Source organism: Pygoscelis adeliae, unplaced genomic scaffold (assembly GCF_000699105.1).
Source record: "Pygoscelis adeliae isolate BGI_AS28 unplaced genomic scaffold, ASM69910v1 Scaffold121, whole genome shotgun sequence".
NCBI classification, from domain to species: domain Eukaryota; kingdom Metazoa; phylum Chordata; class Aves; order Sphenisciformes; family Spheniscidae; genus Pygoscelis; species Pygoscelis adeliae.
This window is the reverse complement of record NW_008824359.1, coordinates 4204886-4225339: the sequence shown is the minus strand read 5'-3', so window position 1 is coordinate 4225339 and position 20454 is coordinate 4204886. Positions and strand designations below refer to the sequence as shown.

Below are 20454 nucleotides of genomic sequence, written 5' to 3'. Positions count from 1 at the left end.
ACCTTTAATCTTGACGCAGCATCAATGTCCTTCCATAGGAAGAGACACCCAAACTGTGCAAAATCCTCCCGTACAGAGCCCAAAAAACTTTCTAGGGGAGCCATACGTTCCTGTTTCTAAGCTCTGGCTATTATGGAAGCTGATGGGACCTTTGCATTTTACTTGCCCACCCCACATCCAGGACACCTTACAGCTAAAGCCTCGCTGCTTAAGGAGCTGACATGCTGCAAACCCTCACTATTCACCACCTTCCTTCCACACAGAAGAATCAGCTCTTATTGCTCTTAGACCTTCAGTTTAAAGAAATTTAAACAAGCAGCAGCTGATACCTAAGCTTTGCTAATTAGTTTTTTTACTACCTAGGCCCTAGCTGGGATAAGCTCAGGTTTGCCAGTTCTTTGAGAATGGGGCTTTTTCTTCCAGAGGAGGGTTTTCTCTTTATGCTGTTCTCAGGTCTTGGCTTGCTTGGTTTCTATATCAGAAGAGGTAAATATTGTCTTCCCTGGAGAGTGAAAGGTCTGCAGGCCTGTTCCCCTCGATGAATCATTTATAGCAATTGCTTACCTGTTCAACGCTGTCATTTTTGCACTAATCTCACCATTAAATCCTGCTTATCGAGTCCTGCCAAGTCTGTAGCATTTGCCGTGCGCTTGGCTGTGCACCAGAGCCGTGGCGGTGAGGTGACAGCAAGGGCGGGGGAATTGCCTGGATGATGCCGATGGGCAATGCCTGCGGCAGGCAGAGGCGCCTGTGCTGGTGGAGGTGGCTGGGAGAATGATTGACAGGATGATTGACACCCCCGTCGTAGCCACCTAGGCAACAGCCTAGGGCGACTCATGTAGTTGATGGAGGGTTTTCTGAGGTGAATGACTAATTTAAGGTGGAAAACTCGTCTTTCAGAGCCACGTGCCGGCCTGACTTGCCCTGCGGCTGCATGGCTCAGCCAGGAGCGTGGCTGGGAGAACTTACTGGGAAGATGCTTTGAATGCCCACGCCTAGGACATTTTATAAGACACACGAAGCCTGTATGATCACCTCGCAGCCATAGCGCAGCCTGTGGGCAGCCAAAAGTTTATCACCGTGGCTCAGGAACCCTTTTTTAAAGCCCAAACACTATAATTTACAACCACAATGGATGCCTTCACCCTCATGCAACAGTTTCACCTCCTCACGTCAGCAAACTTGGAGGTAACTTGGAGGAATTACTGGCATTTGTAGTATAATCATGATTACCTTCTGCTCCTTCAGGTGTGCAGAAGGTCCCAGAGGCCATGTCCATGGTCAGGCAGTGCTCCGCAGCTCCGGCGGGAGCTGGGCGGTACCGATGTGCGCCGCGGGCAGAAAACGAAGTGTGTGTGTCTACATGCTAATGCTGCGCAGCACGGAGTAGGTCTGCCCTCTGCTCACGGTGTCTGTGGTATTGGTATGTAAATATGAGGCATATCTTGTTACAGACCATCACTGTCAGTTTTGGATATTTGCCTGTGATGCAAAAAGAGAGAAAAGGCGATTTTTAAAATAACAGCCTGTGCCAAATGCAGGGCTGACATGCATATCTAAACAGGGCTATGAACGTCCAAATCCTTCCTAAATCCCAATTCAGCCCCCTCTAGCACCACCGTGATCCTTGAACGCTGCGTGTCTGACCCCAGGAGCTGCATGAACATATGCCTGCCTACCTGGGCCGAGCGACTGCTCTGTGCTGGGGACTGTTTGCATCAACACGGAAATATTACATTTATCGCCACGTAAATGTTATTAACATGTAAATATTGGGAATATTCTGCTACAGAGTATCTGCACCACTCACTGAGGTTTGCATGGACATGCAAAGAATAGGAAACAGCCTTCAAAACACAGCTGCTTCTGAGCAACAAACATCTAATTTGCATCAGATTTCTTTGCATGAGAAGGGCTTTACCCTGGATGCTGGAGAGCTGCCGGGAAGGGCACCGAGGCGACACAGAGACCCGTGGCTCGTGCCTGCTGCCAGCCTCTCTGCAAAGTGCTGAGCATTGAAACTGCACCAAAGGCTCCTGCTATCTAAGCCCAGGGCATATATACACACATATGTATATACATATATATATTATATACATCCCCACATACATATGTTTTTGTGTGTGTGTATATAGTAAGCCCACACTATGCAGTGCATCTCTGTGTGGAGCCACTGGCTTTGCTCCGTGCTCGCAGCCAGGACAGAGTTGCGCTGATGTGACGGTGCTGCTGTATTACAGAAAAAAAGGATTTTCCCCAGTATTTGGTGGTATTTTTGACAGAGCTCCATAAATACTGAGTACCTACAAAATCAGATCTCTGCAGTAGGAGAAAAGGGTTTGTCTTCTCTTGGACAAGATGTACAATTGGGGTGTCCGTGCCTGGGTGCTGGTGGCAGGGGAGTGCAGGAGGGTCTCTGTGAGAAGAGGTCAGGGCTGTTATATGCCAGACACACTACAGGACATAGCTCAGCCCATCACTGAAGATGGTGGTGCCTCTGGGAAACATATTGAAGAAAGGGAAAAAAAAAATGCTCTCAGCGAGGAGTGAGAGGAAAAGTGTGAGAAACATCCCTGCAACACCAGGGTGAAAGGAGGAGGAGGGGGAGGAAGGGGAGGTGCTCCGGGCATTGGAGCAGAGATTCCCTGCAGCCCGTGGAGGAGACCATGGTGATGTAGGTTGTCCCCCTGCAGCCCATGGAGAGCCATGGTGGAGCAGATATCCACACTGCAGCCCGTGGAAGATCCCATGCTGCAGCAGGTGGACATGCTCTGAAGGAGCTGCAGCCCATGGAGAGCCCATGCTGGAGCTGGCTTATCCTGAAGGACTGCAGCCCATGGGAAGGACCCATGGGAAGGAGCAGGGGAAGAGTGTGAGGAGGAAGAAGTGGCAGAAACAACGTGTTATGGACTGACTGCAACCCCCATTCCCCATCCCCCTGTGCTGCTCAGGGGGAAGAGGTAGAGTAGTTGGGAATGAAGGAGTGAATTTGAGCCTGGGAAGAAGCGGGGGGTGGCAGGAAGGTGTTTTAGTCTTGTCTTTGTTTCTCACCATCCTACCCTATTTTCCATTGGCAATAAATTAAACTGATTTTCCACAAGTCTGTTTTTCCTGTGACAGTAATTGGTGAGTGATCTCCCTGTCGTTATCTTTACCATGAGATTTTCCATCTTTCTCCCCATCTCCTGTTGAGGAGGGGCAGTAAGAGAGCAGCTGGGTGGGCGTCTGGCAGCTGGCCAAGGTCAACCCACTGCAATGGCTCTTGTTTTTTCAATGCTTTCTCCTGCTTACTGCTGGTGTGAGAAAGAAAAGAAGGTCTTATTTTTTTTTGCTTTTGCTATTTTTTGAAAGAGAACCAATTTATCTTTCGGCGACTAGAAACTTGGTGGTTGGACTAGATGATCTTCAAAGGTCCCTTACATCCCAAACCATTCCATGATTCTATGTTGTCTGATTTGGACGTGAAGGATAGATGTACTTGTTCTTCTAAAGTTCCTCAGTGCCTACAAAACGCAGAAAATATCTATCTATTTTTTAGTTTGGGTTCACTTCTTTCCAAGATAATTGGCTGTGTTGGTGTCAGGCATGTATAAAGACTGTAAAGAGAAAGTTAACAACACTTAATAGGAAATATATTTGAGCTGTGATAAACAAAACCATACCTGAGATGATTAAAAAAATAAATTACTGGTCAAAGGAGTCTATTCATTTTGGTCTTGATGAAAGTGGTCTTTAATTTGCTTTGGTTGTTTACAACGGGAAGTGTATTGAAAACCATTGGTATTTCAAGGCTATAAGGAAAACTACAGTGAAGTATGTTTATTTTCAGGTTAGCTTGTACAGTGTCCTTCACTGAAGATCTGGGACTGTGTTTGCTTATTAGAAAATATATGAATATCTCCAAAAAAATGAGGACTCTGGTCAATCACAGATGCCAAGCGCAAACTCACTGCTGACTTGGAAATCCCAGGGTCTGGATGGATGATGGCTCATTGTCTGACATCCACAGGTTTCACACACTTGAAAACATGGAGACAACCTGAGGAACACAGCTAAAAACCCCAGCAACCAGAGGAGAGTTGTGAATGATTTGCATATGGAGATATTGGGCTGGGCAAAATGTTATCTTCTACATAATGTATATTGGGCTGGGCAAAATGTTATCTTCTACATAATGTTTTCCCATGCAAAATTTGAACCACCACAGCACAGCCTTATTTCTATGACATTGCTTAATTCAAGTTATTATTTAAAAAACTGAAATGGGGATGAATTGTTAACTTTAGTTCTGGATTTGAATGCAAAGTTTAGCAAAATTTCAGGGCTGAATTGGTTAGGATTAGATAATTTCTGATGTTAAAAGGTCATCTGTAAGAATAACTATGTACAAATCCTCCCAAATTCCAGTCGTCTTCAGATCTGATATTTTGGCATTAAGAATTTCTAGTATTTATGAATGAGCAGTACAAAAAAATAAAAGAAAATGGAAATGTTGCGGTTGCAGTGAGTTAATATACCATGTACAATTGCATTAAATGTGCTTGTCTATTTAATAGCACACAAATTCAGCAGATCAGTCTTTGAGAGCTTCGCATGGTTAAAATTATGCTTCCAATGGTAAGAGTCCGGTCTCACCGTAGATCCTTACTGAAGGTTTCCCACATCAGCCCAGCTCTCAGTGAGTACCTGGTCACTTGGGGTGATGAATGCTGTTGGATTTGGAGCCTCGGTGTTTTCTCATGTATTGCTGGCAACAGTGTTTTGACCATACCAATACGCGATCCCGTTCCTGTAGATGGACCGCTCATGAACGGTGGTGTGACTGTGCTGTGCTCAGTATCTGAAGATGCGTTCTTGCTTTCTTCCCCAGAGCAGAGGTGGAGAGCAGAAACTATCGCAGGACAGCCGCAATGAAAGGAATCCCCTTAGACCAGAGAGATGAAGACTGGGAACTCAAGAAAGAAGAGCTTGAGAAAAACCCACCATGTTCTCAGGAGAACTACACATCCTCTGCTCAAAAGAAAAATCGAAAAAAAAGGGGGAAGCAGTAGTGTGCCCTGCCTATTTGGTGCCACTGAGACCCTGCGATGCACATCAAAGATGCTGGGAGATGTCAGGTGCATCTGCAGGGTGAAATATGGATGAACAGGAGAAGCAGATGGACACAAGAATGCATTTTGTGATGTACTGTAAATATTGTCATTAATAGGGAACAGGTAGAAGTGCTTCTGTCTATCTGTGTGTCTGTATGTATCAGATCTCAAATATCAGAAAACTGCAGAAGGTGTTTAAATATACTAATACTCTAAGTCACTGAAATGTATAAATTTACAGAAATGACAACAATTACCCGTATTGTCTGAGAGGGAAATGTTTTTGCTCCTAATTGATTCATGAAAGCATCTGGGACTGTGGGTCTGCTCACTCTGGTGATGTCAGTGGCCTTCGCTTGTTTGTTTCTGGTCCTGAGTCAGCCAGGAGGCTCTACAGGGCCTCATAGCCTCTCTCTTTCCTTTGGGAGTGGGATGTAGTTGGTTCTTCTGGCTGAAGGGGAGACGTTTGGTGTTGACCTTTTGCTGGACACGTGGGTCTAACAGCCCGTATCTAACATTCCTGGCCCAGCAAAGGGGAAAACGTGCTCCCTCGTTGCTGCTTTCAGACATCTGTGACTGCCAAGACAGTTAGAGCACTGCTTTATTTCTAGCAGTGCCCCCAGCCATTTTTATGTCTATGCTCGTAGGAATGCTGTGGAACTGGTCCTGAGCTATCCCTCCGCTCATCAGCAGTTTCCATGGCAAAAGCATTTTTAACTGTTTCACTTCTCAATCATAAAAAATGTTTTGAATTTGACCCAAGACAGTTTTCCAGACCATGCCAGCACTGGGCAGCCATTCGTATTGACTTTTGACATCTTTTATGTGTCTGCCTCCCTTCCCCTCTGTTTCCCCTTCACTACCCGAACCTGGTGCTTCTGTAGTGACTTGGTTATAGGTGTCCTCCACACCCTCCCCACAACACTCAGGCATTGCAATCATAACCAACAACTCTGTGATCCATCTCCCTCTCCTAGATTTGCAGGGACTAATTCAGCCATCTACACAGAGCTGCCTAATGCCACTGACCCCGGCTGACGCTGTAGGTCTCCAGAAGATCCTGTGCTGTAGCTCCCAACCCCGTGCAGATGTCTCAGATACCCTAGGATTTCTCAGATGACTCAAGATGCCTATGTTTGGACAAATGAGTCAAGCTCCAGCTTTGTCTTTTGTCATTTGCACTTTCCAAGCCATATGAAATGTCAACTCCATTCACAGTTGGCCTGGCTGTTGAATTAGTGACAGTGCAAGTGGAGGCAATACGTGGGACAGAGTGCCTATTGCCATGCTGATAAACCAAACAGGCCTCCTTCGAGCCCTGAGGCCAGCTGGTGGAGTGTCCTGTAGCTGAGTAACATTTTCCCCAGAGCTGGGCACATCATTGCATCTCTCCAGAGACCAGCTTTAGCATATGGGCTGTGCACTGTGGCCGTGGTGTTTTATAACCTGTCTCCTCCAGTGCCAGCTGGAAGGGGCTGGTGCATGGGTGGGTGATGCTCTGTTTGGGCATCACGTTCACGGGGGTTTCATGGAGATGGAAGAAAGTGTCTTCAGTGTGGTTTGCTGGGGCTGCATTCTTTTGTGTGTGAACATCTGCAAGATGGTTTTTTTGCATGCTGAGTCTTGTGGTATGTGAACATTTGAGGGATGATGTTGCGTGGGATGTAGGGAGTAAGAGGGTTTTCCATGGTCTTTTTGTGAAAGGGATTGGGACTGTCATGCTAAAGGATCAACTGCACTGAGCAACCGCAGGGAAAGAAGGGAGGTGTGGTGGTGCCTGTCCTTTAAAGGCCTTTCAGCTGGGGAGATGTGTCCGGGTGAGATGTTTAAGATCTGCCTCCCTCAGGAAATGCGGGTGGTGCAGAGTGTCTCCTACTGTGGAAGTGGGACTCAGTGGAGTTTGGCATCTGATGTGAATTGCAGCTCAAGGCAAACAGCTAAAGGCAATGTGCTCTGAGTTTCTAATTTTGATCAGATGACTCAAACCCTTTCTTTTTAGCAGAGCAAAATGAATGTAATTTTTTGCTTTACTACTGCAGGAAAAGCCAGAAAAGAGTGAAAGCTAATGGTTTGAAAACACTTTCTTATACTTTCTTATTAACCTCTTCCCCTTTCATTTTTGTGGGGATGGAGAGGAAGAGGGAAGGGAGTGCTCTTTTGCCCACGGAAAAGGCAACCCTTAAAATAAAAAGGTTACGAACTAAGCTTTTTTGCCTTCACTTCAACTTTTCAGATTAGCATCCTGGGGCCACTTATGTTCTCTGAGCAGAAACTCTTCCTCTGTTTTGATTTCTAATAGAGCGTACGTAGACATTAGTGAGTCCTTCACACTGTTGTCCTACAAGACGACCACATCTCCTTTACTGGGGGGAAAGGAAGGTCTGAGAAGCCTTCTGCTAGTAGAAATACATTAAAGGTTGTTCTCGAAAACAGGAGATAGAAAGCTCGAGGGCTTCTTATAGAGTGAATCCATGTCCATGTAGCAGGGCTGATGCTACACCTGAGATGACTCCCTGGAGATAATTTTGGGTATATCTGAACTCTGCAGAGCTTCAGGAGGCCTCTGAGGTTTGGGCTCCACACCTGGCAAATGTACTCCTTCTGGGTGAGTGTTTTAAAACAAAAGCAGAAACAAAACCTGCTGAGATGTGTGAAAAATGCACACTTGGCACTTGGCACGAGGTAAGACGTGCCTCTGGGCCTGGGCTGGTGAAAGAAACGAACAATTCAGGTTCTGCTCTGTAAATGCTGGAACTATTTTGTGTTTAGGTAATCTGCTGTGGTGGGTTGACCTTGGCCAGCTGCCAGACCCTACCCAGCCGCTCCTTCACTCTCGCTCCTCAACAGGACAGGGGTGGAAAATAAGATGGAAAAGCTCATGGGTCGAGATAAAGACAGGGAGATCACTCACCAATTACTGTCACAGGCAAAACAGACTCGACTTGGGGAAAATCAATTTAATTTATTGCCAATTGAAAATAGAGTAGGATGACAAGGAACAAAGACAAAGCTAAAACACCTTACCTCCACCCCTCCTTCTTCCCAGGCTCAACTTCACTCCTTCATTCCCAACTTCTCTACCTCCTCCTCCTGAGTGTCGCAGGGGGACAGGGAATGGGGGTTGTGGTCAGTTCATAACTGTGCTGGTTTTGGCTGGCATAGAGTTGAATTTCTTCATAGTAGCTTTTAAGGTGCTATGTTTCGGATTGGTGCTGGAAACAGTGTTGATAACACAGGGATGTTTTAGCTATTGCTGAGCAGTGCTGACACAGAGTCAAGGCCTTTTCTGTTCCTCACCCCACCCCACCAGCGAGTAGGCTGGGGATGCACAAGAAGCTGGGAGGGGACACAGCCGGGACAGCTGACCCCAACTGGCAAAAGGGATATTCCACACCATGTGACGGTCATGCTCAGCATATAAAGCTGGGGGAAGAAGAAGGAAGGGGGAGACATTCGGAGTGATGGCGTTTGTCTTCCCAAGTCACCGTTAGGCGTGATGGAGCCCTGCTTTCCTGGAGATGGCTGAACACCTGCCTGCTGGTGGGAAGGAGTGAATGAATTCCTTGTTTTGCTTTGCTTATGTGCGTGGCTTTTGCTTTCCCTATTATACTGTCTTTATCTCAACCCACAAGTTTTTCTCACTTTCACTCCTCCAGTTCTCTCCCCCATCCCTCTGGGGGGGAGTGAGCGGGCAGCTGCGTGGTGCTTAGTTGCCGGCTGGGGTTAAACCACAACAATAATTGTCTCTTCCACTCCTTCCTCCTCATACTCTTCCCCTGCTCCAGTATGGGCTCTCCATGGGCTGCAGTCCTTCAGGATAAGCCAGCTCCAGTATGGGCTCTCCATGGGCTTCTGCTCCTTCAGGGCACACCCACCTACTCCAGCATAGGGTCCTCCATGGGCTGCAGTGTGGGTATCTGCTCCACCATGGACCTCCATTGGCTTCAGGGGGACAACCTACGTCACCATGGTCCTCTCCATGGGCTGCAGGGGAATCCCTGCTCCGGCACCTAGAGCACCTCCTCCCTTTCCTTCTCTGAGCCTGTTTCTTGCAGGACTGTTTCTCACAATTTTCCTCACTCCTCACTGCCGGGCAGTGTTTTTGCCGTTTCTCAAATATATTTTCCCAGAGGAGCCACAAGCATCACTGCTGGCCTGAGCTGTGTCCTGCGGTGGGTCCATTGGAGCCGGCTGGAACTAGCTCTCCCTGGCACAGGGCAGCCTTGACCTTGCCTCACAGAGATCCCCCTGGACCCCCCAGCTGCCAGCTCCTCGCACGAACACCCCGTACATCTGCCCATGGGTCACTGTGAGATGAAAGCATGACTTTATTCCACACCGCACTTCGCACAAAACCCACCTTCCTCGGTGTTTTACCGAGCCAGAGTCCATCGGTAAAAGCAGATCTCATAAAAAAATAAAAGCAGAGCAGGAGAGCAGTTGCACAGAAGAGGGGAAATCATCTTTTTGCATGAAGTGGTGCAGAGAGAGGACACATAAAGCTGGCGAGGGAAGTGGGCTCTCCACCCCACTTGTCCACCCCAAGGCCATTTCTGCTTTGCTGTTTATAAATCAGTAACCACCTCTGGTGAATAATAGTGATCAACATATTCACGGATAAGTTATAAACCAATGCAAGATAGTGATACAACCCATAATACTACAAAGTACATGGCCACAGCAGAACTAAATGTAAAACAAAATAGATATAAATATGTTGTTTAGTTAAGTCATTTCAATCAGCAAACACCAAAGCATTTTTAGAAGGTTTGCAGTATTGTTATTCCCCTTTTGCAGCTAGCCCATGTACAAGGTCTAAGTTACTTTGTTACTGACAATAATTTAACTCAAAGAATTGTCTAAATCAAATTATAATAATACTTCATTTAACTTATAATTTAGTTCAAAGAATTTTAATGACGTTTTCTTAACTTAGATGGTGAAGATACAACATCTGTATCATCTGCACTGGCTGGAGAGTTGCATTAAATTACTTGATTTTATGATAAAATATCAATATTTTTAGTGGGCACCAGCTTTTATTACAGTTCCTACCTCATGCAAACCTTGCACTTCACACAGGGCAGAGTCCTTAGCAGTGCCTTTTCCAGTTTGGGGTTGCTGAAAATCAGAATAAGGGGAGGAATAGCCGGAAAAGCATACTGAAATACTAAAATGAGAAATGTCACAGGATTTTCCTTCTTCGTGGCATAAATCAGTGTCAAGACCAAACATGTAAAGTTAGTGCTGTAAATGAAGAAGAAGGACAGAATAGATTTCGTGGCTTTGATATGGGCATCCATGCTGAGATTCTTCACTGAGCTTGTCTGCATCTTGCTTTTGTGTCTCCAGAGAGAGAAGAGGAGGAGAAGGACAGAAATGATTACTGCTGTGAATGTGGCAGTAAATCCAAAGCCGCTGATGAAAAAAATAGGGAAAAAATGTTCATCCATTCTGACACTCAGTTTCCAGAAATTTCCTAGGGTGGTGGAATGGAGGTTGTTACAGTGTGCTTCGTCGGTGATGTTGTAGACAAAGATGCAGTTGACCAGGGATAAAAGCACTGAACCCAACAACAGCCACGGCACGATCCTGTCAGTTTTTACTTTCAGGTAGATGAAAAAGATGTGCCTGAAATTTGCATTTTTTATACAATAAAAACCACAAAGACAGGCAGAAACCCACAAGTTGAAAGAATTTAAAAAGTTTTGAATAACTGCAGATAGTTGGGGTACAGGGTGAACATAAAAGCACCAGGGATAAATTATTCAAAGAAAGGAATATACCCATGTGATGCATAAATACCAAAACCTGAAGCATCCCAGAAACAGCAAGATCTTCTCATTAGAGTTAAAGATTTTCTTTCTGACCCAAGCAATACAAAGCACAGAAACAACGACAGTGTTTATCCACGTGCCAGCAAACGCCTGAAGTGTGATGATGACCATAGCCATGGCATTGTATAAAGTGGCATTAAATTTATCTTGAGAGTAACATGCTTCCATCCTCCAAGATGGGTAGCAGTGCTGTGCTGGAACAGTAGGTTGTTGCACCAATGCTTAACGCAGGTTAGCAGACGCTGTTCCCTGAGTGTCATGTACGGAGACAGGAGCTTTACAGAGCTGCTGGTGGTGGGGATTTTGGTGCTGCTCCTATTCAGAGCAGGGCAGATGCAGGAATGTAAATGTGCTGGGTGTTCCCTTACCTGGTATCAGTGTCAGTCTCCAATATTTGAATTTCCGTTCAGAAGAGCTGTGTTGGTGACACAAACAATGTAGATGTTTTTCTGCAGTGGACAATGTTGTGATTTAGTGACTGTCCCATGTTTGATCACTCTCAGGATCCACGATCTGGGGTCTTCTGTCCCTTTGTCGCCTATGATGCTCACGCGGAGGGGTGCGCTCAGCAAAGCACAGTCAGGGGAGTCACTGTTCTCTTTCATCTGAGACTCCAGGAGCTGCAAAATTCAACCAAGATGCTGGAAACTGGAGTTCATTTTGATCCTCCACGGGGACTGAAACCCATGTGAGTTTTTCCAATGGTAATGCCTTAATTGTAAGTGAAGAGCCACATGGTAAGGGGACGGCATTGAAGGAAAAGCAGGACTTTCTTTTAAAGGTTTAAGTTGAAGCACATAGAGGAAAATGGCAAAAATAAGCATGAGTCCCTGTGCCAGGTTCAAAACTCATCTGCTAGCAATGTGAAGAGTTTTAGGGATAGGACCATGCTGGGTTCCCGCCACACTGAAATACCCTCAAGCTTCCAAATGACTTTAAGTCCTGAAAACTGTGTTTTTTTAACAGGCAAGGTGTGTTAAGCTCTGCAGGGCATGGGCTGCCTATAGACTTTGGGTTTGTACAGGACCTTGCGCATTGGGCCTTGCACATCTGGCCCACAGTTACCAACTAGATCTTGGCTGATGCTGTGGTGTAAATTAAATCACAACAAATAGCTATATAGCTACAAGAAATAAACCACCAGCATTTTCTCTCTTCAGAATGATGCACTTGCTTCTGGGGGATATAAATGCAAGCACTACTCCTTGAATATTATTATCATATGCTCCTCTTTGCATTTTTTTGCTAAGGACCTTGCTACAGCATTAACACATTGAAATGTTTTTTATAGAATGCCTGGAGTTCATCTCAACAACAAAACATGGTACCTACCACATGTTCCCATGGAATCCATTCAGATAGTCCAGTGGCTTTTAATAAAAGTTCTAGTGAGATCTTCACTACCCATTATTCTTCATATTGTCTAGAAAATATCAATGTCATAGCTAGGTTTGGATGCAGTCATTCAAAAATATTATGGGTCATTTAAAACCAGTCATGCTTGACTGAGATGACGTTAGAGATAGCCACTGCACTTACGGATGGATATTGTCTATGGATATTGTCTGGAAGCTCAAAAGAGAATTGCTTAAGGGAAACAACCCACTTCTCTGGGGCTAAAAATGCAAAAATGCAAGAAGCCAGATGACCTCCGGGTCCTTTAGACCTGCAAAAAGTCAGGAATGAAGTCGTCAAACTGTGATGGTGATCAGACTCCTCTTGTGTGTGTGAAGAGCAACCTTACGGGTGCTGGACACAACGCTGCTGGCCTGCAGCAGGTATAAGTAAGAAGCAGCATTTAATGAATCCCCCACTTCTCTGTATCTCATTTGCCATCACCTTCATGTCTAAAGAGGGTGGAAGTTTTACGGTCTGGGTGGCAAGGAGGCAAACCTGTTCCTTTTGTTTGGTCTATGCCCTCAAGTCCAGGAGTCAGGGCTGGCTTGTGCCAGCTGGCCATTAGTGGATTTTCTTCCCCCAAAAGTTGTGTTTCAGGAGGCTGATTTGGCAGTTTCTCTCCCTGTAACCCCCATTCTGCTGCTTCTGTGACAGGTGGGCTGGGAACTGATGGATGCTTTTTGGTGAATTCAGTTTGTTTCCTCTCTTGCGGCCCCAGTTTTATGGGATGGTTTTATGGGATGGTTTGCGATCATGCCACTGGGGGAAAGATGCTGATGAGGCATGTGGATTAACTCCTTCTTTGCACTTGCTGGTACCTCTGGACCACTGGACTGATGGGATTGGTTGGGCAGATGCCCCACGCAGGTAGCAGTGCTGAGCATGCAACCTGTAGAGACCCCAGGCTCTCAGGGTGGCCAGTCCTGGCCCTCCTCCCCACCGCAGTCTGGTGCAACTGTCCCCTTTCTATCCCATAACAACCCTCCTACTTCTTTCAGCGCCTGACACCTGGGGTCTCACAGGCTAGGAGGAAAGACTGCCGGCAGGCTGCAAAGCATGGCCAGGGAGCTTCCTGATGAGTATCTCCTGTTGCCCCCCTCCACAGCCAGATCAGGACCGTCCTTCCCCTGAAGGATGGGGGTGCAGCATGGTGCTGGGCAAGTGAGCAAAGGGGAGGCAAAGGTCGCAGCAATGGTGTGAAGATGGGAGGAGGAGGAGGTGCAGGAAGTGTGTGGGAGCAAGAGAGCTGCAGGAGCGTGCAAAACCCCTGCATGTGTTTGCCAGGAGGAGAAAACCTCTGAACCGTCGGAGGCAAAGCTCAGCCCTGCTCTTCCTTTCTCACCAAGGGGCCTTTCTCCTGCCCTGCTTCACCCCGGCCCACATGACTTGTGTCCACAGGGAAAGCCCTGGGTGGCAGTCCCGTGCAAAACACTGGGAGCGCATGGCTTCATAGGCACGTGAGAGGGACCAAGCCAGGACCCCTTGCTGGACTCCTACTCTGAGAGACAAAGTCTTCAGGATCTCCTGAGGAAACCCAAACCAACACATTTTGCTGGAAATTGATGGCTGGCATTCCGTTGATTACAAAAATAATGCTATTTTAAAATTGAAGATGATGCTTTACCCATAGAATCAGGTGAAAACAAAAATTTGTTTGCATCTACCAAGATGTTTCCAGGAATACAGAAAAACCACCCAGCAAACCTTCTCTTACAGTGATTTATTCAGGTTGCAGACCACAAGTCTCTTCTTTTGAAGAGGGTGTTATTTCCATACTCAGCAGCTTTGTTGGTCTCATATCAGGATGGGGCCAGGAAAGCAGAAAAGAAGACTGAGATTACGTCTGAAGAAGGCACAGAAATATTAAATAGTTCAACAGCTCCTGATTGCTACAAGGGTCAATATGCTAAGTATAGTTATAAAATGGGGAGACAGATTGCTTATCGGGTTGGCTTATGGCTATATCTAAGATTAAAATCTGCTCTTCCTTTTAAAGTTCAACTTGGCTTCTGCTTATCAGTACTTCTGAAGGCTATTCACCTGCAGGACACTATATCTACCCTGACAGGTAGCACCAGATGATCTTCTGAAATGGATTCCTGGAGGATGTGTTGTTTCACAGCACTGGTTACCTGCTCCTATGCCTTTACGGTATTCCCACCTGCCTCTCCATTTTCTGGCTTGGGATCAGGGTGAGATTTAATTTCATTTGTCTGTGATTTTGAAACTGTACTTTCTATGTTTCAGATCCAAAACTCTGTTGAAGACAGAGGTAAGAATGCAACGTTTTTATGTTAGTGGAAGGTTATCAGCCACCAAATGGGGAATTATATCAACTCATGTCATTTAGTCACTAACTTAGGTGTATTATTTCTTTTGATAGTTGATGATGTTGATGGAGGGCAGCTTAGAAAGGACATTCCAGAAATAAACTCAGGTAAGTCAGGACAGTAAGTAAGCAGAGTGTTGAATTATTACAGAGATCTGAGCTAGCCTTTGGGGACCACAAATCTGGCAGATGTGATGGCACCAGAGTGGACTGAAAGCTCCCTCCTATGTGAGAAGAATCCCAAATATATCATGGATACGGCGAGTATTGCAGGGCAGTTAAAAAGGTGTGGGATGAACCCCAGCTACTTCTGGAGAGAAGGGAGAAGACCTCCACTTTGGAGTCTGATAGCAGTCAGAGAAGATGGAAGGGCAGGAGCAGAGGGGTTATTATATATATATATAAAAATTTTATATATATATATATAAAACACATATATATATATATGTCCTCATAGAGCATAGGACAGAAAGGTCCATAAAACTTTGGTGTTGGAAAGGGAAGATGGAAAGGCCAGGAAATTTCCACAAGGATAGTTTTATAGGAAGCCCAGGATCTTAATCTTAAATTTGGAACCACACTCAACTGCTCCTGGGGAAGGCTCAGCAACCCCTGGACTGAACCTCCATCCCTCCCCACTGCACTCTTCTGCAACACGACTCCTGGAGAAGCCTTGGCAGTGGCTCTAATTCAACTTCTGCTTCACTGATGTGCATTTATCTTAAGTGAGTTGATTGGTTTCACATGACCGATGACCAGGATATAAAGCTTAAGTAGCTTCATGCCTGCTCCAGGGTTTCAGAGCATTGCCTTGAGAGAGTTTTTGTTTCCTGGCCTTGCCTGTTATCTGCTCTGGTGTAGGTTTCCTCTGGTTTTGCTGACAGAACAGAAAACATGGTACTAGTTTTTGTGTGTTTTTTTTTTTTTTCTTCTCTCCATATGTATGTGAGGACAATATAAGTTATTTCTATAACAACAGGTCTGAAGATGAACCGTCTGTGCTGGGATTGTGCCTGTATGATGGCACTAAATGAAAATGTTGCACTAGCAGGACCATACAGTGGCTGGGGTTTGGACTCAGCTCTGTGTGGGGAATTTGGCACCTTAAAAAAATAAGGGTAAAAATAAGAGTCTCAAACGCTGTGTTTTTCAAGCATGGAAGATGTGGATCAGCTGCTTAAAACACAGGTGTCTGTTGCCAGTTCAAATACATCTCCTCCAGCACCACTCCAGAAGGGGAAGGAGTCTCCATGTCTGGAGACTACCAGCCCATGTGGATATTTTGGATGCCCTCATGCATCTCAAATGGCACCAGATAGATACCATGTCTGGTATCTACCAGCCCATGTGGATATTTTGGATACCCTTATGCATCTCAAATGGCACCAGACACCTATGTTTAGGCAACTGGATGGACACACAGCTGTGATGGGATCTGAGACACATAGCACATAGATTTAATTGCTTCAGTCTGAGCTTGGTTCAGGCTCAGGTGTTTGAAAATGTGGACTGAACCTCTTCCCACTCCAGAACCCTCGTCTTTCTCCTTTGATCATACGGAGAATCCCAGATGATTAGCCTAGGTTAGCTAACTAGATAGGCTATTAGTTGCCTAACTTCTGGACAAAACCATTCCACCTATATATCAACTGCAATGTTCAGAAGTCCACAGCTGTTTCAGGATACAAGCCCGGGAAAAATAATAAAATCTCCTCTGGGCAGCTATTATGAAATTGTAATGGAAATCCTAATTCAACCCCAAATCCTCCTTTGCTGCAGACAAGGACTGGCATGTTGTAGTGTGGCAATGGTTATTTGTTTGTTTCTGGGCAGCTGCTGTTTAAAGCGAGATGGGTTTGTTGATGAGGCATCCTGATAGATTGTGTGGTCTTTGAAAAAAACACATATTGTAGTTCTTGATATGTTACTCTGGCCTAAGTGGTTGTTTATCTCATTTCAGCAATGGGAAGGAAGCTTTTCGAAGGTGATATTAACCTACCGGTATGTGCTCCTGATCTAAACCAACATCAGCAAGAGTGTAGGCTTAAAATGTTAACACAAGCATGTTGATCTCATTAACAGCTGGAGAGGAATGCTCTGAGAAACAGCTCCTACAGATGGAAATTTCCCATTCCCTATATCCTAGCTGACAGCCTGGGTAATAAGACTTTTTGTTATGGTAGCACTGTATTACTTGCATTAGATACGCTCTGTTTTTGTCCAGCTCTCCGGGCTGCTTTTGTTTCATCTGCTGTTGAGTTATGCTGCATTAATGCCCTTGTTACTGCTGGCCAGACAGGGCGATGCAACTCTGCCCCAGCACACGTTGTTTTCAATGTAACAGCCCCAGTGACCAGCCGGATGCTGGTGAGCAGCCAGTTTAACTAGTACCAGTGTATCTGGCTGAGATCTCTAGATAAAGAAGTCAGGAAATCCTAATCTCAAGAATATGCATGTTGATCTACCGCACCCTTCATGCCTAATCTCTTCTCAACAGTCCCAGCTCAGTACTTGGCAAAAGGAAATGCAGATATGTTATAAGTAAAAAAGTTCAGAGCATTCTTCCTTCTTGTTTCCATTTAATTTTAGGGACTATTTTAAATTTTGAACAATTTAGGTGTAAAAACTAATAGCAAATCAGTGTTAAAATCTTATGGATCTCTCCTGTGTTTCCTAGCCCCGAGCTCAAAGTTTACAATAACTGAAATTATATAATAACATGCAATAAAATTACCCAGCAAAACCTGAGCAAATTACCCAGCAAAACCTGGATGTCCAAAAGTCTGCTTGTTTGTTTCAGCACTATCAGTTTATCTAATAAAAGAATATCTCTCCCTGTGGCCGCTGCCAAAATTTGTCCAGTCAGGGAATTCTGCTAACAGCCTCCTGCTCTATGATCCAAGTAGATATTTTTTATACATGTTCATATTTTTAATGCACGCTTGTTCATACTTTCTATCTAGAATTATAGACATATATAATATATATATCATATATATTACATTATATATAATGCAAGGCAAGTATCCAAGATGTTGTCAGACCAAGGATTAATACCATCTATCTATAGCCAACTGTATCGTGGGCTGCATCCAAAGCAGCGTGGCCAGCAGGTCGAGGGAGGGGATTCTGCCCCTCTGCTCTGCTCTGGTGAGACCCCACCTGCAGCACTGCGTCCAGCTCTGGAGCCCTCAGCATAAGAAAGACACAGACCTGTTGGAGCGGGTCCAGAGGAGGGCCACGAAAATGATCAGGGGGATGGAACACCTCTCCTCTGAAGAAAGGCTGAGAGAGTTGGGGTTGTTCAGCCTGGAGAAGAGAAGGCTCCGGGGAGACCTTCTTGCAGCCTTTCAATACTTAAGGGGGGCTTATAAGAAAGATGGGGACAGACTATTTAGGGTCCTGTTGTGACAGGACAAGGGGGAATGGCTTTAAACTAAAGGGGAGAAGATTGAGACTAGATCTAAGGAGGACATTTTTTACGCTGAGGGTGGTGAAGCACTGGCACAGGTTGCCCAGAGAGGTGGTGGATGCCCCATCCCTGGAAACATTCCAGGTCAGGTTGGACGGGGCTCTGAGCAACCTGATCTGGTTGAAGATGTCCCTGCCTATGGCAGGGGGGTTGGACTAGATGGCCTTTAGAGGTCCCTTCCAACCCAAACTATTCTATGATTCTATATTTATAATATTATAAAAGCAGAACAACTGCTATTGTTATCCTCTGCTGTGTGTTTCAGATCTGAATGCTAAAGGCGTTATCCTGCAGGCGTTTGACATGTTCAGGCTGAAGTCGTGTGTTGATTTCAAGCCCTATGAAGGGGAACAGACTTACCTGAAATTTGAGAAGCTGGACGGGTAATTTTGTATTAACAATCTGGTTTGTACTACCTCGTTTGATATGACAGTTTTTCCAACTCAGAAGACATTCATTTTCATTCTTGCTTGTACAAAGGACATAAATACCTGAGCCACATTTCTGTCCCAGAGCTTGTTTGTGTTACACTGGAGAGCAAACCAATACAAACAGACTAACCAAAGGTATTATTATTTGCATTTGATGTTCTCTTAATATAAGAAAACTATTTTTTTTCCATTTGCATCCTAGCTACTGAAATCAATCCCTTTCTTGGCACTTTTTCAGGGAAAACAAGCAAATAACTTCCTCCTGGTGTTGGTTAAGGGAAGGGTCACTAGTGTGTTGGCATTAGCACGTAGCTTCCTTCTTGCTTTCAGACGCAGGGGTGAAACCACTGCCTGACCAAATGTTGAAGCCAACAACCTCTACTGCTGTGCAGGTCACCGCAGCTTGCCTTTGCAGTCAGTGGGGAGGTGGTGACTCTTCCAGGCCACAAACCATCTCACCTAAAATAGGTCTGGTGACTCACATCCCAAATGCCTGTTACTGTCGAGGGTCTGTAAAGGTGCCAGGGAAGCTAACTCAGCAGCAGATGCCAACAACATGACTGTCTAAAGTTAGGTCAGGGGACCTCCCCGCTTGCGGGGAAGGACCGTCAGGAAGCTGATGACACCAGCTAGTGTCTGTGCCTAGGAATCGAGTGTAGATCTGCCCTTGGGTGTGGGGAGACTGGTGCACAGCATTTTTGGGCAGCTTTTTTCTTTTTTTTTTAAACACACGGAGATGAATTATTTCTGATTGGACATGAAAAGTTAGGATTTAAATCGGTATTTAGGAACCAAAACAGGGAAGCCAGTGCAACCTGAGTTCTCTGGGGGCTGCTCAGTACCTTTGAAAATTGGGCCATTTATTTAGGTACTTTGGTAAATGTACACATAAATGACAGCCAATGCAGTGTATGAGGTTATAAGGCACCTGCTGTACTTTCCTGTGCTGCTCATCTTCTGCTACTCCCCTTCCTATATGGGTTGAGCTGGGGCTACCCAGAGGTGAAGAGCAATAGCATTTGCCATCACCACCTCCTTTACAAGAACTGCAGCCAACTGAAGAACATGCATGCACTGCTCCCCAGGGAAGGCAAAAGCACATCTGGGACAGGGACTCGTTGCCAGGCTGTGGCAGGATGCTGAAGGCACACACACGTTGCTCTTGTATGCTGGCATTGTAAATCTACAGTCTTGGCAAGGTGGGAAATTCTAAAAAACATTATTGTATTACTTTTACCTTGATCTTGTGGTGGAGTTAATATGTAGATACAAATCATAGAAAGTATTATGCAAAATGGGTGCAATATCTCACTCTTTGCCTTACAGGTGCTGGTCTTACGTGGGGGACCTTCAGAGTGGCCAGACGGTGTCTATAGGAGAGAGGTGTGACTATAAAGCCATAGTGGAACATGAGCTCCTGCATGCCCTGGGATTTTACCATGAGCAATCCAGGACGGACCGTGATGACTATGTTCAGATATGGTGGGATGAAATTATTGAAGGTATGATGCAGGTCTGAAATGATTGAGAATCGTCTGTAGATGCATGTCCCTTTTTTTACAATGCCAAAATGTCTCTGGTTGAGAATGGCTGCCTACATGTTGACAACTGGACTGTTGTTTATTCACAGGCAAAGCATTTTGAAGAGATGTTATAGATGTTATGTGCTAAGTTTTATTTCTGGTCTTGCCTAATCACTTGTGTATTTTTTGTCTAGGTTTTGCATATGCCTTTGACAAACACAATGACAGTTTTCTTGATGACCTCAATACCCCATATGATTATGAGTCAGTCCTGCACTATGGACCATATTCTTTCAACATCAATAGCAACATTCCTTCCATTACAACAAAAAATCCTGAATTTAATGAGATCATTGGGCAGAGGTTGGATT

At 45.3% G+C, this 20454-nt stretch overlaps 3 protein-coding genes across 3 annotated transcripts in view; 2 read left to right on the top strand and 1 right to left on the bottom strand.

Annotated features, from left to right (window-relative positions):
• ANKRD66 (ankyrin repeat domain 66) overlaps positions 1–5051 on the top strand; it is a 10243-nt gene extending 5192 nt beyond the window's left edge. Inside the window, exon 4 of the mRNA XM_009319670.1 lies at positions 4871–5051. Within this exon, the coding sequence (XP_009317945.1) occupies positions 4871–5051 (181 nt within the window). The remainder of the gene's footprint in view (positions 1–4870) is intronic.
• Positions 5052–10144: 5093 nt separating this feature from the next.
• Positions 10145–11098, bottom strand: LOC103913200 (taste receptor type 2 member 9-like). The gene is given in 1 exon segment (XM_009319669.1): positions 10145–11098. A coding segment is annotated over 1 exon segment (954 nt).
• A 1514-nt stretch (positions 11099–12612) lies between these two features.
• LOC103913259 (meprin A subunit alpha-like) overlaps positions 12613–20454 on the top strand; it is a 15196-nt gene continuing 7354 nt past the window's right edge. Inside the window, exons 1-9 of the mRNA XM_009319738.1 lie at positions 12613–12708; positions 14434–14479; positions 14556–14600; positions 14712–14765; positions 16618–16658; positions 16740–16815; positions 18395–18512; positions 19887–20062; positions 20278–20448. Of these exons, the coding sequence (XP_009318013.1) occupies positions 12613–12708; positions 14434–14479; positions 14556–14600; positions 14712–14765; positions 16618–16658; positions 16740–16815; positions 18395–18512; positions 19887–20062; positions 20278–20448 (823 nt within the window). The remainder of the gene's footprint in view (positions 12709–14433; positions 14480–14555; positions 14601–14711; positions 14766–16617; positions 16659–16739; positions 16816–18394; positions 18513–19886; positions 20063–20277; positions 20449–20454) is intronic.